The 16,818-nt window shown below is 32.7% G+C and overlaps 1 protein-coding gene across 1 annotated transcript; it reads right to left on the bottom strand.

The window, feature by feature from the left end:
- Window positions 1-12,136: 12,136 nt before the first annotated feature.
- On the bottom strand, window positions 12,137-16,597 carry LOC125860754 (histone deacetylase 14, chloroplastic-like). The gene is made up of 4 exons (XM_049540777.1): window positions 16,511-16,597; window positions 16,210-16,461; window positions 12,776-12,987; window positions 12,137-12,404 (listed from the first exon to the last, which is right to left on the bottom strand). Exons 1-4 carry the CDS (start codon window positions 16,595-16,597, stop codon window positions 12,137-12,139), a joined length of 819 nt encoding a protein of 272 aa, XP_049396734.1.
- Window positions 16,598-16,818: the final 221 nt, after the last annotated feature.

Genomic DNA, 16,818 nt, shown 5'->3' with positions numbered 1-16,818 from the left:
GATTGTGAGACTGTGACCGACAAACATTAGCAGTATGACCCTGTTTATTGCATAACTGACAACGAACAGGGTTATTTATGTAACGCCCTTACGCAGGAGCAGTTGTACAATTGCTGGAACACCATTGTGATATGCTGTTGGGTCAACGAGCAGCGCGGTTGTTGGAATTGATGGATTTGTTGTGAGTTACCATAGCAACAGTTATGGCACTGTTTTCTTTCTTCACTTCCTCATGTTTGAGAAAGAGCTCATAATCAATTAGTTTCGCATCCAACTCATCATAAGAGATGATAGAATCTCTTGCTCGAATTGCAGCGGAAATCTCACAAAAATCGGACCCAAGACCACTCAGAATCTTCACTACCAATTCATCGTTGGTGATTGTACGTAGCTCCAACAGTAGCGAGCTCATTGTAGAGAGAGTGCACTTGATGGAGATAATCGGCTACTGGGCGGGAGTCCTTTGATAGATGCGCGAGCTGGTCACGTAGGATAAATATTCGTGTTTGGGACTTGTTGGCATAAGTAAGATGCAGAGAGTCCCAAGCAAGTTGAGCAGAAGAGGCAGCAGCTACAGTTGCAGCAATTGTTGGATGGGCAGAAACCATGATGGCATTCTGGATCAATTGATCTTGACGGTACCAAAGGCTATAGGCTGGGTTCGCGATGTCTCTATTGTTTTGTGTGATAGTTGTGGAAGGAGCTGGGGAAGACCCATCAAGATGGCCAAACAGATTGTGCCCGTGCATGAGCATGGAAATCTGGGCCTTCCAAGTAGAAAATTTATGGCTGCCAACAAGCTTTATCGGCAGCTAGGACACAGGATTAAACTGAACAACAATGTTAGAGTTGCTGCTAGTGGTGGAGTCCACATTCTGGACTTTCTCAGGCATGCTAAGAGAGAGTTTGCGGAGGTAGTCAGAGGATCGAAAAAAAATCTCAGGAGACTTAAGACGAGAGCTCTGAAACCATATAATGACTTGAGCAAGATGAACCAAACGATTGTTTATTAATCAATTATAAACTGAATTATATACATAAGCAAACTAACAGAATCCTTCCTACGGTGGAAACTATCCAGTGATCAGGGAAAATAAAATATTAGACTCCTAGAATAGCGGAAACAGAATAACTAATAATACAGTAAAATAATCTACCTATACAACAGTAGTTATAAGAATTAAGCAGTAATAAATAATGTTCTAATACTATGTACTTGTGACTTCCAGGTTCTAGAAGAATCTTATGTATATATTTTTGGCTTGCTTCCGCTTATTGTCTTGTTCTTTTGTTAAATTGTTTCTTCTGCTTGTTTTTACGCTTATACTCGTTACTTGTTATTCTAGGTTACGGGTTGGATTACCTACTGGTGGGTTATAGTAGGTGTCATCATGGCTCGAGAGTTTGGATCATGACATATGCGCCGCCATAAGGTGTTTAGGGATTTGATGGACAAGAGGTCTTGCACTTCTTGTTATTTTAGTTGTACCTCATTTAAGAAGGTAGAGGATCTTCAAGGAGGGGTTTTCATCCTTGGTCTAGTAGACCTGTTCATGCAGCTATTCAAGCGTCCGGGGGAAGTTATTTTGATCAAGGCTCCTAGAACTCGGGTCAGACTTCTCAGGGTTGTTGTTAGAGGTTTTAAGGTCATGGTAACCATTTAGTATATTCAGATTCTTCTCAGTATATGGTTGTTCCTAGTCTGAGTTTGGACAAATCAATAGAGATTTCTCCAAGTTTAGAGCAGCAGGCCGACATCAATCGTGTTTTGTAAAGCGGTCACTTCATCTCTATTTTTATAAGAAAAAGAAAGTGAGTAAAATTTCCAAATTCAACTTGGAAAAATAATTCATAACAAAACACTAATATCGTTAAAACAAAATATGTGTTATTTTATGAAAAATGAATACAACTTATTTCATTTTGCCACATTTGCATTAGTTGGTCTTGATTCATTCAATTCATATTTGACCAAAATAAGACTTTTACCAAATCTAGAAACTACTCATTAATGCAAGGTAAACCCATATTAAGAAGAAAAAAAATTGTATTATAATTCACCAAGTGATTTAGTTCCTCTAGAAAAACACTAGAACTTTTCTTTCAAAATGGAGAAGGTTGAAAAAGATATGGTGTTGGAATATTCACTGCGACGCCATGGATTAGAAAATTGGGAAATGGTGGCTGCCAAATTCTCAAATTCCATTTTCGATTGACGTCGATGTATTCTTCAATTTTCGTCCATGGAATGTCAGGTCAAGTACGAAAGTTTAAAAGAGCGTTTTAAGAGTCTATATCAAATAGATTTTACTGAAGAAGAAGATGATGATAGTGGATTCATAAAGCTGATGGCAGATAAACTTACAAAGATATATAGAGATTATTGGACAGAGCAAGTAAAACTAATGGATACTCCACTTTAGTATGATATATATTTCTCATAAATCCTTGTTTTTCCTTTTTGATTATTTTTTACTTGTGATGTTTGAAGAATTATGGGTTTTCACTATTTTTTTTGTTTGATCCACATTTATATGATGGTTTTACAAAAACAAAATTATCTAGGAGATACAAAATACATTCAAAGATATATATTTTTCTATGGATTAGGAGTTAGGGTACAAATAAAGTATCACTAATTGGTACACTAATTTTTTTTTCAAAAAAAATATTCTTGATTCCAATTTTATCATTACAAAAAAGGAAGAGAAAAGAATAATCACTATCATTAAACTTCAAAACTCCATTGTTAATATGTTTAGAAAAAAATTGTCAAACAATATTATTACTTATATTTTTTTTAACAATGAATTTCGTAGATAATTCATGTTTTTCTTATAAAAATCACTAATGATTGTTAGCTTTGATAATTGGCCTCATATAATTATTCATTAGTTTTGGCTACTTTTATTGTCCAAATTTATGTTTGTAAATTAATTTTTTGGGGCACTGAAAAGAAAAACTAAAAAGGAAAAAAAATATGTTTTTGATAAGTCAAATTGCTTAAATGTTCCAACAGAAAAAACTTTATATTATTGATGGAGCCTTTCCAAACTAGATATTCTTATTTATTTTTAAAAAATAAAATAAAATTGGTGTTAGGGAAAGGGAAAATGGAGGAGAGCATTACATGATAGGAGTCGAACCCTCATCATTAAATTGAAATTTTAGTTAGTCAACCAACAGAGCTACTAAGATTTTTCAATTAGTCATTCTTTGTATGTTACGATCTTTATCAAAAAGTCTGTAAGATTATTTGTCATGTCTCTTCAAATGCATATTCTATTCTTCTCTATGGTTTCTATCTAAGTGTTTATAATTTTCACTAATAGTCAATAGAGGGTGAAATTATATATATCTATATTTTTATTATAAGTTTGATAGCAAAAAAAGTAATTTGATTACTGATATCTTTATTTATGCTATGTTTATGTAGGGAAAAATCTCCGAATATTTTCAAATAGGAAGCTGAAGAAAGAATAAAGTTAAATGAGGAAAAAAGTGATGACAAATCTAATGAAAAAATGGAGAATATTAATCAAGAGTTCATAAAAATCCTTGATGTGGTGAGATCTCACAAGCATTGTTGTCTTTTTGAATCTCGACTTCCCAGTCAGGTAAATAAATTGCTAATCTTTATGTTGTGGTTTGTTAACTTTATATTTGTACTTTAATTTCGAACTAAAACTTTGACAATTAAAAAGAATACTTCATTTCTTCTATTTCATGTGAGGTTCTTTCCTCTTTGTTCTATTATGAAAAAAAATAGTATTTTCTTAATTGAAACATGATTAACTTTAAACTTCACAATTTTTTATATTTATGGACATGTTTAATTTGACTCAACAAAAAACAAAGAATTTTGAAACTTATGGTCTTAAATACTTTGTAATATTTATGTCACTATAAAACTTCTCACTAATGGTAAAATGGAAATTTATGGCTTGATTCTTTTCAAATATAGAATCATGTCATTTATTTTTAACAAGATTGATAATAAAATGGTGTTACAAAAAATCGGAAAGAAAGGAGTATCTGACATGTTTAGTACCAAAAGTTATTTTTTTTTCTTTTTAAACACATTGTGAGGTCAAATTTATAGTATAAGGATCATAAAACATGGATTATATATTCTTTATTAGTGCTAATATTTATATTTTTTCAGGAAGATCTATATTATTTTAAACAAATTAAGCAGCATATGGATTTACAGATTATTCAAAACAAGTTAGAACAAAATGTTTATTCGATCTTGGAAATCGACAGCTTCTTTAGAGATCTATTATTGATTTTCAACAACGCCATTGTTTATTACCCAAATGAAACTCTTCAGTATTCTGTCGCGCTTGAACTCAGAGACATTATTGTGAGAGAAATGGGTAAAAAATCCTTATTTTGTCATGAAATTGTGTGTGGATTACTTGCAGCAAGTAACCTAATGTTGGCCAAACAAAAAATAGAGAAAAGAGAATATAATGCACGTAACAAAGCTCAAGAAGGTGAGTCATTGGTCAGAAAGAGTACGAGAGTGAGAAATAAGCTGGCATACGAATTCAAGAATGATCCGGATTATGATTGCAAAGGGCAACAAAGAAGAACGACAAAGAAAAAATGAGAATATTTTGGGAATAGTGGTGAAGCTTACTAGAAGGTGGTCGAGTTTCTAGGTGAGTTTTAGGTGAGTTAATTTTTTTTTTGTTTTGTTGTTCTGGTAATATTTCACAGTTTTGTGGTTTGAACGAAAAAAAGTCACATAATTGTATTAACACAATTGAGTTGATGTTGTGAACAATTGTTTGGTATGTGATTTGCATCAACCTCTTGTGTTAGCAGAACGGGTGGAGTAAATGTCTTTTGTTTAGTGACTGAATGTGGTCCGCCGTGGCTATAACTTCTCATTGAAACTCTGTTATTTCACTCATTATTCTACCATTTTATGCCTTGTAACTCATGCAACCTCGCACTAGCCATTTATCTACCCAATTCACTACCCCATAATCTTCCTATTCATTGCAAAGAAGAATTTCCTCCCAATAAATAGTGATGGTCTTACTTTGTTTTGGTGTATAAGAAAATATAGACTTCATTAAAGTGAGTGAAAAAAAGAAAGTTTGTATTAGTTGAAGGGGGGCGTTCTTTTTATGGAGCTTTAGACTCAACTCTTGTCCAGAGTTTGCTAAGTTGGAGTTTGTGGTTGGGATGTGAAGTATCCTAGAGGGGTCAAGTCAAGAGGATTACTGCTAGGCTGGTGAAAAGATTTTTTGTCGCTGGCTTGAATCTCCTTAAAGAGAGCAAGATATCCACACCTCATCCTGAAGATAATTTATTTTCTTCATTTTATTTTCAATTGTAATTTTGTAATTTCACCAACAAAACCTACTTGATTTTCACATATGAATATGTATCATCCTGCAATATTTTATATTATTTTTCTGACAAAAACTATACTATCTGGTCACTCAAAGAATATCTACGAGTAAATCAAAAATTGTTTTCTCTATTGCTCTTTTGTTGTCATTTTTTTTTCTTTACAACCATGTTCTGAACTTTTTCTTTCGAATCGTGGGTCTATATTAGAAACAACATTTTTATCACACAAAGATGGGGGTAAAATATGTGTACATCTTATCCTCCTCAAACTCACTTGTGAGATTGTATTGGATATGTTGTTCACTACTAAGAAAACCGACTTCAAAAGAGGTTCGGATAAACCCATCTTTGAATTGTGAATCGATTAGAAACAACATTTTTATCCCGCAAAGGTAAGGCGTAAGATCTTTGTACATCCTACCTCCTAAATTGAACTGTAAGATTATATAGAATATGTTGTTCACTATTAAAAAAGGGTCGATCTAAACAAACCAACTTCACAAGAGGTCGAAATAAACTCTCCTCGCGAAATTGTTTCTTTAAAAAATAAAAAAAAAAAACCCAACAAAAAGAGAGAAAATTCCATGTTCACTTTTCAGGCATAAACCATAGTGATTATCTGCCCCCCCCCCCCCCACCCCCCCTCCTCCCCTTAACTTCAATTTAAACTTGGTACCTAATTGAAGAAAAATTTCGTAACACAAACATTGACTTGGCACAACTAAAATTGTACACCCATCAAAACATTGTTTTCATTTTAGAGTGAACAGAAGAACTTCCAACGAAGATTGGGGGGTGAGTTCCCTCTTCCTCTGGCCGGAACTTCAAAGAATAATGGGGTTAAATGCTGCAAAAACAGGTAAGTTCTTAGTTTGTTACAATTTCAGGACTTCCATTTTATTTTGATTCTTTGTTGTTTCAAAATTTTGATAGTGACAAAACCAAGATTTTAGACGATCATTGTTTCATGTTTTAATTTTGATGGATTTGTTGTCAAAATCTTGTATAGAAGATTTTCAAAAAGAAAAAAACCTATATTGTTATGGTGAAACTTCAAATTTGGGTATCCATTGTTTAGTCTATCTTGACCCAATCCATCTCAACAAAAATAACCTTTCGGTGGGCTAATGGCCACCCGAATTACCCCACCAATTCTTCTAGAAGGATGTTGGTTTCAAACCTCGGTACAAACCTGAGGAGTACTCCATACTAATGTGCCTTGGATGATCCACATCTCAGGGTCAGGATCAGGCGCTGATGAGCACGTTGAACTATCCATGCATTGAGAGCCATTTATTTATTGACTCATCCATATTGACGTAACTAAATTCGCCCAACACACTTATTTGATACCTTATTGATTAGATCGTCTTGACCCAATCCATCTCAAAAGAAGTACCCATTGGGTGAGTTAACGATTCAACCATTTATTAACTCAATCATCTTGACCCATGCGGATTAAGCTCAACCCACTCATTTGACACCCGTAATCTTTGAATGAAGCTATGAAATTGTAGTTGATTTAGATGAGTGAGCTACTGAGGTTAACTAAATTGTATTTTGTCACAATGAATGGTTTTCAAGTGTGTTAACATTTTGACTCTTTTGACGGATTTGCACAAATAAAATCTTTGTATGTTGTTATTTCAATTTAGATCTAATTAGGAAAAATAGTGCAAAAATAATTGTTTTGTCATAAACAGGAGAAATTCTTGTGGGGTGCCAAAACTTTTAATTTTATATTGGCCAAGACTTCATCAGCACCAAGTTGTGGTGATTTTAACTACCATTCCTATTTATTCCATTGTGTTAACCTAGGAATTCTTCCTTTTTGCTCCCATTCTTTGTCCTCAATTAATTGAAAGTTCTTATTTCTCGAGTTATCCCAATATGTTGTCTGTATGTGAAGCATCTCACCTATATTTCCTTGCACTTTTCAATATTTTATTGTTAAAACGCTATTGTGAAATCACTTTGACCATACAAATAAATAAATTCTGCAAAATTTACTTCATCTCCATTAAAGACTCACTACTCTTCACTTGCATTACAATTTTCTTACTTAAATAGTCTTGCCTATAAAAGTAAGATACACCAATATTGAAGATGGAGGTGTAGTTAAAGTAAAATTTCTCCATATTCCCTTTGGCTAATCATGAAAGAGAATGTGGACCATTTTTCTGGAGATGATAATATTGTGCTCTCCTGATTTGATACGCATAATTCCTTTTCGTAGCTGCAACAAAAAAAAATGGTCGAAGTTCTAATCGATAAATAGGAGACCTCGCATCAATCTATCATCTTCATGTACTTTTACTTGTTCACTCATTCTTCATGCAAGCGATTCAAACCAAAGGGAGGATTTTCTACTTTTAAGTCTGTGACATAAGTACTTGAACATGAGAAGGGTTTCAATGTTTACTAGATTTCTCTACTATAGAAGTCTAATGGTTAGGGGATGTCAATTCTTTAGATTTTCTTGATTACAGTGTATGAGAGTTTGATATCTAAAGAGTAAATCATCCTTAATCATTGTGTATGAGAGTTCATTGAGAGAATCATCAAATTCGATTTCATATTATTCTCAAATTGAGAACGGGATATACTCTACTAGAACAGAATCATCATATCATATCATAACATAATATAACACAATATTGAACAAAAATCAAAAGTTGAGTTACTAAAATACCTTTGATGGATGCCTTTTTTATTTTCATAAACCAAATTAAGAGGTAATTTTAAAAAAATGAAAAGAGAAAAAGAACAGTTGCAATGAAGAGGAAATACCAAAAATTACATTTTTTCTTCATATATATATCTATATCTATATTACCTTAAAAGCATGAACTCTAACTTGAATGTTAAATTACTATAATATCCGTAACTTAAATTGTGCCTTTTTTTCGATGAGTTGTGACATTTCCGATAAGTTGTGACTTTTTTCAAAGGGTTGTGATTTTTCGATGAGTTGTGACTTTTTCGATAAATTGTGACTTTTTTCAAATGATTGTGATTTTTCGATGAGTTGTGACTTTTCCATAGAGTTGTGACTTTTTCAAAGGGTTGTGACTTCTCTGAAAGGTCATGACTTTTCTAATAAGACAAAAAATACTTGTTCAACTACCCTTTGTTGACTATAAATAAAGGGGCTTCCTCTCGTTTTTCAACAACAATTTTTTTTAATTTTCTACTCTTCTTCTTCTTGTATTTTATAAATGTTTCATGTGATTTATTGACGTTGAGTGAGTCCGAAGTTTAGCGGAATATGAGGTACCACTATTCTAATGAAGTAAATCGCTCTATCCTAAGAAGGCATATTCCATAACCTCAGGTACTTGAGGTAAATAAGTTTGATGATATAATAATTATTTTTTTACTGAACATATACATTAGTATGTAATGTTCCAATATAAGAACTTAACATGATGTAGTCTAATTTCATTTGTTTTTGTTAATAATTTCTCTTGTGATATACATATATTCTTCTGAATAACTTTTTCCAAAATTATTAAACTTCTGAAGAGTTAGATAATTGTCAGAATTTGTGTTTTTGATACTCAAGACAAAAAATGACTTTATTTATCAATAACTATATCCGTAACTTAAATTGTGCCTTTTTTTCGATGATTTGTGACATTTCCGATAAGTTGTGACTTTTTTCAAAGGGTTGTGATTTTTCGATGAGTTGTGACTTTTTCGATAAATTGTGACTTTTTTCAAATGATTGTGATTTTTCGATGAGTTGTGACTTTTCCATAGAGTTGTGACTTTTTCAATAAGTTGTGACTTTTTCAAAGGGTTGTGACTTCTCTGAAAGGTCATGACTTTTCTAATAAGACAAAAAATACTTGTTCAACTACCCTTTGTTGACTATAAATAAAGGGGCTTCCTCTCATTTTTCAACAACAATTTTTTTTAATTTTCTACTCTTCTTCTTCTTGTATTTTATAAATGTTTCATGTGATTTATTGACGTTGAGTGAGTCCGAAGTTTAGCGGAATATGAGGTACCACTATTCTAATGAAGTAAATCGCTCTATCCTAAGAAGGCATATTCCATAACCTCAGGTACTTGAGGTAAATAAGTTTGATGATATAATAATTATTTTTTTACTGAACATATACATTAGTATGTAATGTTCCAATATAAGAACTTAACATGATGTAGTCTAATTTCATTTGTTTTTGTTAATAATTTCTCTTGTGATGTACATATATTCTTCTAAATAACTTTTTCCAAAATTATTAAACTTCTGAAGAGTTAGATAATTGTCAGAATTTGTGTTTTTGATACTCAAGACAAAAAATGACTTTATTTATCAATAACTATATCCGTAACTTAAATTGTGCCTTTTTTTCGATGATTTGTGACATTTCCGATAAGTTGTGACTTTTTTCAAAGGGTTGTGATTTTTCGATGAGTTGTGACTTTTTCGATAAATTGTGACTTTTTTCAAATGATTGTGATTTTTCGATGAGTTGTGACTTTTCCATAGAGTTGTGACTTTTTCAATAAGTTGTGACTTTTTCAAAGGGTTGTGACTTCTCTGAAAGGTCATGACTTTTCTAATAAGACAAAAAATACTTGTTCAACTACCCTTTGTTGACTATAAATAAAGGGGCTTCCTCTCATTTTTCAACAACAATTTTTTTTAGTTTTCTACTCTTCTTCTTCTTGTATTTTATAAATGTTTCATGTGATTTATTGACGTTGAGTGAGTCCGAAGTTTAGCAGAATATGAGGTACCACTATTCTAATGAAGTAAATCGATCTATCCTAAGAAGGCATATTCCATAACCTCGAGTACTTGAGGTAAATAATTTTGATGATATAATAATTATTTTTTTACTGAACATATACATTAGTATGTAATGTTCCAATATATGAAGTTAACATGATGTAGTCTAATTTCATTTGTTTTTGTTAATAATTTCTCTTGTGATGTATATATATTCTTCTGAATAACTTTTTCCAAAACTATTAAACTTCTGAAGAGTTAGATAATTGTCACAATTTGTGTTTTTGATACTCAAGACAAAAAATGACTTTATTTATCAATGCTACTTATGTGATTTGGATTGTCACGAAGTTTGCTTCAAAATAGTTATTACTATATAAACATTGTACTTTTGTTTTACTTATTTACTATTTCTAAAAATTTAAGTATTTTAGATAAAGAAAAGTTCATATGACTTGTAATAATGCCAAATGAAGTTTGTATTAGTTTAATTTTTATTACTTATTTAATAACTAATTTTTAGGAGATAAATATTTTCATTAATGCAAATATATATATAATATTGGTAGGTATCTATATTTAAATTAAAGTATTAAATATGTCACGAATGTATAATAAAGCTAACAAGATAGTCTAACTTCAAAATATATTATTTTATAGTGTTCTGAATTCTTCTTTTTNAATAACTCACAACAAATTTGAAAATATGTGGATATATATGAATCATTTAAAATTTATCATTTACAAAATAAATTTTATATTCAGTAATATAGAATAAACATTTTCATGTTGTCCCTACACTAAATTAAAATCTAATAACTATAAAAAAAGATGGGAACATTAATTAAAAGTCGTATTTATTTATGTAAGTATAAAATTTATTAGTAACTTTGTTATTGCACATTAATTCTTTAGTTATAACATTATAAATTCTCTTAGTTATTACTAATTATTGCAAACGTTAATCACACTCTTTTACATCCTTTAGTTATAATATTATGAATTCTCATAGTTATTACATTAATTATATCTATCTTTCATCTTTCCTTATATTAACCTTTGACCAATAATTTTTCATATAATTATACCTCCCCTATATATGTTATAACAATGACTGAAGTATATGAACTATATCTTTTTTGAGTGTAAGATAAATATGTGATTATATATATGATTTCACAGATAGAATATATTCTTTAATTTTAAATTTTAGTTTTTTCGGTAAAAAAAAAAGGAAACCTTTCTCAGTTAACTATGCACAGTCAGATAACTATATTTGATATATGTACACAGTCAATAGAGAAGTCAAATATGAGAGCCAACAACAAGAATGACATCTATTATGTTATAACTGATAAAATAAAAATGAATATACAAAAATAGTTCTAAAAAATTACATCTAAATAGTTTAACGTGGAATACACCTTCAAAGCACATCTGGTTAGATGACAAGAAAAATTCACAACAAATATCATCTATAAGGTAATATTATTAAGATACAACTAATTACATGATTCACTCTCATCAAATTGAAATAAATATATGCATTATTGCATTTAACTAATAAAATATTGCATTGACCATCTTCATTGGTTCGCCTAAACAAGAGATATATATGACGATCCAGATTGAATATTCAGAAAAGAATATGCAATATTATGTTGTGCAAAACTTATTATTCAAATCTTCACTTAAATAAGCAATACTATTTACTATAACATATATTTTTTAAATTGGTAATCACGTGCAACGCACGTGTCGAAAACCTAGTATATATATAGACACATCAATTCTTCTGCAGGATCATACAATATATAAGCATTAGTTATCCAAGAAAGAAATAATTAAATAGAATGGGCGTTCATCAATTTTAGCTTGTACTTTTAACAAATTTTGTTACGAATTTACAACATTAATATAATTTATATCGTATATACTAAACAAAGGTGTATATAAATTATAAAAAAGTCATGGTGTCGTATGCAAAGATGTATAATAATTCTAGACCACTGTCAATATAAGCTTTCAAAAGGAATGTATGTGCTTCACTTTTTCAATAATCTGCTTCACCTTCTTCAATGGTTCTTCGTGCAAATAGGATGGATCGTCTAGCTCTGAAGCCAAGCTCCGATCCCCAAGAAAAGCACGAAATGATTCTGCAACTGAATTTGACAGAGAACTGAGATTATATCCCCCTTCTAAGAAAAACAAGCAACGTTCCCCACACAAATCTTTTGCAAGTTGCTTAATGCTGGAGGCTAGCATGTAATATGTTCCTGTTGTGAACTGTAAGCTGGCAAGTGGATCCAACAGATGGGCATCAAACCCGAAAATTTTAGACGACACGTTAGTTCAATTACGTTAGATAAGAAATCAGAAAGTCCTATCTTTATGTTTAACATCCTCTTCTGCTAACAACATTTCAAGACCAGAAACAGAATATATGAGGCATGATAGTAGTGAATAGACCAAATATTCCGCCCTCATTACATTGCTAGTTTAGCAGAAAACACAAGCATAATACATGATCCATTATTCATGTCAAAAGAAAAAGGAACCACACAGTAGCAGAACAGTAAGAAAAGTAAAAGGAACTGTGTTTAAGTCATATGTTTTGTTTTATATTCCGAATGTTGAGACTATCTTGACAGACAAGAAAATTACCCAGCTGAAACAAGGATTATATCTGGCTTGAACCTTTGAGCACATGGTAAAATAACTTCATCAAAAACTGTTCGCATTGCTGTATCACCTGATCCTCCAGGTATAAGGAGATTTAGTGTTGATCCTTCACCATTTCCACTACCAATTAAATCTATCTTACCAGTCCCTGGATAACTTCCAGCCCACATCGATCCAAGGATAAGTGAGCATGACTGATAAAATCCATGCAATTGTTAAGTTCCAGATTGTATTAATTCTACACATCAAGGTGCATAGCTGGCATATAATGACAGAAATCCTGTTTTCCTCTAAACACAACGTTTGAATGAGGTGAAACGAGGAACTCATCAGCAGGGGTGAAGGTTGTTTCCTTGTAATGTAGTAGGTAAAAGAAGATAACAATATCATACCCAGTGTGATTCCACAAGTGGGGTCTGGATAAGGTAGGATATAGGCAGACCTCACCCCTACCTTTTGTGGGGTAGAGAGGTTGTTTCCAATAAACCCTCGGCTCGAAAGAAAAGAGAATAATCTGATTGCATGGTAGCACAAAAATATGACAGCAAAATAACAAGATACAAGGCAAATAAAGCAACAGATAGTACTACACATTGAAGAAAAGAAACAGTGCGATTACTAAATAATGCTACTAATAAGGAGAAGCAGAGAGGAGGTTTGCCCCATGCCTCTCCCACACAAAGTATGACAACACTCGGCTACCTACCATACCAACCTTCTAGCCTAATCCTCGCCCTCCACATTTTCTTATCTAGGGTCATGTCTACGGTAAGCTAAAGCTGGCACATGTCATGTCTAATCATCTCCCCCTATCTAATAACAAGATTCAAGGCAAATGAAGATAAGAAACTACACCATTACTAAATAATACTATAATATGGAGAAGCGGAGAAGGGCTAGCTCCATGCCTCTCCCACACAATGTGACTACACTCAGCTACCTACTAACCTTCTAGTCTGATCCTCTCTCTCAACATCTTCTTATCTAGCGTCATTTCCTCAGTAAGCTGAAGTTGCCACATGTCCTATCCAATCACTTCCCCCTAGTTCTTCTTCTTCGGCCTATACCTCTATTTTTCCCAACTCTTGTTATAGTCAACCTCTCACATTTTTTTACTAGCACATATTGCTTGCAACTATAGCATTGAATACGCTCAAATCCCTACCATATCTTCTTCCTTGAGCAGCAAATGCAACAATCTGAACATTTTCTTGCTTGAAAACGTTTTGTGTGAGAAGGCGTTGCTCTACACGAAGTAATTCCCTAAAACAGATATCTAAGGAGGGAGACAGATCACGATTTATCAAGTTAGAGTAAACACTCAAAATCAAATCGCAATCATCAAAAAAAAAGTTGGTCTCTCTTGCTTTGCTTGTATTATAGAAAGAGATTCAACACGTATTTCAACATAAACAATATTAGTAAATTTAGCCCTAAGTTTTGAACTCCAGAAAAATAATCCCGAGTAGAAAGACTTTGTTAAGAGTAAATAGCAATGTCATGCTTTAACTAAAAGTATCTTATGCTATTGTCATGGTTGTAAACCTTATATAAATAATCTTATATGGCCTTTGTAGTCTTATATATCCTAAGATTAAGGACAATAAGAGGGGAATTGACCCTAAATTCCATGTCATCACTTGAGCATCTTTGACTTTCCACTGACCTAACTTTGTAGGATCCGGATCACTTCCATCTATATGGCCCCATAATTCTTTTTCCAGTGACAAATAGTTGAAACAAAAATTTCCACGCAGAATAATTTGTTCCACATTTTTCTAGTGGGACGAACATTGAAGGACTCAAACTGATGCAGTGTTATTGAAAGTGCACTCAAGCCCTATAGCAAGGCTCAAAACATGTTGAACGTTTTGCCTCACTTGATGTTCGCTTCAGTGTCGTCATCAAGGTTCTAAGACATACTTTTCCTTGCCAATGAACCTCTTCTCAAGAGACAATACTAAGTCATTGATAGTTCACTTTATCGTAATTATTTTTCAAATTTCTTTGTTCTTACATTTTTCATTCATACTTATAAATTATTTGTCTTGGACTAAACATATAATTTGTATTTTTTTCTCCCTTTGCGCCTTTTTTCATTAGAGCCCACGCTTTATTTGCACTTTGCGCTTAAATCCCCACGAACCTTAGAGTTGTTTTGTGCTCTTTGCTTTTGATAACACTGTACCGATGTGAAGTCATGTTTTTGAATAGCGAAAATAAAAAACACAATGATAAGAAAAAAAATAGCTAAAATAACCAAGACCAAGAACCCTAAGTATTTAGTCTCTACAAACTTAGGACTAACTGTTGGCGAATAACTAAGAATACAAAAGCTTCCAACAAAATCAAAAGTAACAACGGATCAAGAATAAATCTTTCATATTCCATATTGAGAATATTTAATGTAGATCCTACAAGATACTCTATGATCTGCCCATCATGCCAATACACCCCTCCTCCTCACATGCTCAAACCATCTCAACCTCGTATCCCTATCTTGTCCGCCACAGTCGCTACTGCCACCTTACCCTGTATAACCTCGTGTTTCTAATCATATATCTTGTAAGAAGCCCATACATCCATCTGAGCATCTTCATCTCCGTTACATTTATTATTTAAATGTTCGCGTTCTTGACTAACCAACACTCAGCCTCATACAAAAATATCAGTCTAACCAGCACACGGTAGAATTTACCTTTAACCCTTGGCGACACAATATTATCACCCAGTACCCTAGATACGAGCCTTCACTTCACCCACCCTGTTCCAATATGATGCACGACATCCTCATCAATCTCGCCATCTCCTTAGATTATGGACCCAAGATACTTGAAATTTCTTTGTTTTCTATGACTTGTGCATTGATCTTCACTTCCACCGAAAGAAGTGACAGCCATACAAATCCACCAAACCAAAAATTAACCTTGCTGATGTTGGACAAGATAATTGTAACTACCAAACACCTTCATTTTAGTATATGTATCTCATTATGTGTTTTGAGACTTCAAATAAGTTGAAAATGAATTTTGAGACTTGTTGGAATGGTTTTAGTTTGTACTCAAGGGGCTTGGTTGAGTTTCAGCACTTTTAGAACACTTGGAAGATCTCAATTGCATCTAGGAGGTATTTTGGGACATGACAACAATCATAATTGATGTGTTTTATTTCTGCTCATTTGTAACAAATAAAATGAAGGAAAGCGTCTGAGGAGTAATCACCAAGTCCCAAGCACCCTTGAACTGAACATAGTGTCAAGAATAATCATTTTTGTGGATCACTAGATCTGGCTCAATTATTAGATAAAACCGAATGTTCTTTCGTTCATTCAAACTACATTTTATAATAGCAGTTGATTCAGAAGTAAAAACGTCAAGATTTCCCAAGCAATTTGTTCAATGTAATGTGTAGCTTACTTGGTGAGTTGAAAGGAAAAATATATCTGGGTCCTCGTAGAAGGCATCATTGGTTCCATTTCCATGATGAACATCAAAGTCTATGATAAAAACACGTTTCAATCCATGCATTCTTTGAGCATAACGAGCAGCAATAGCAATATTTCCAAACACACAAAAGCCCATGGCCCCCTTTGGAACAGCATGGTGACCAGGAGGTCGAATTAGTGCAAAAGCGACAGGAGGATCTTTGCTTACTCTGGATGCTGCAACCTGAAATATCAGATGAAACAATTACTCCAGCTTTGAGAGAGAAGTTTACCAACAAAACGCACCCTGAACTGATTGCTACATTAAACGAAGTATTCCCAGTAAACTGAAATATTACTAACAGCTTAGACTGAGACATTACCACTGAATCAACCAAGGAAATCCCAGCTCCAGCTGCCAATAACGACTCTTGGAACGTCTGTTCACATTGCCATAGGAACACTTGGTGTTAATCTTTCTCAGGGAACTCAATAATTTTAGGAACCTTATTAGCTCATACAAATTCAAAAACTTGCCTGATTAAGAGTAATTATTTCATTAAATATTAGAAAACTTAGAGCATGAAATTTACTTAAATGG

This window comes from Solanum stenotomum, chromosome 1 (assembly GCF_019186545.1).
Source record: "Solanum stenotomum isolate F172 chromosome 1, ASM1918654v1, whole genome shotgun sequence".
NCBI classification, from domain to species: Eukaryota; Viridiplantae; Streptophyta; class Magnoliopsida; order Solanales; family Solanaceae; genus Solanum; species Solanum stenotomum.
This window is presented reverse-complemented; position numbering and strand designations above follow the sequence as displayed.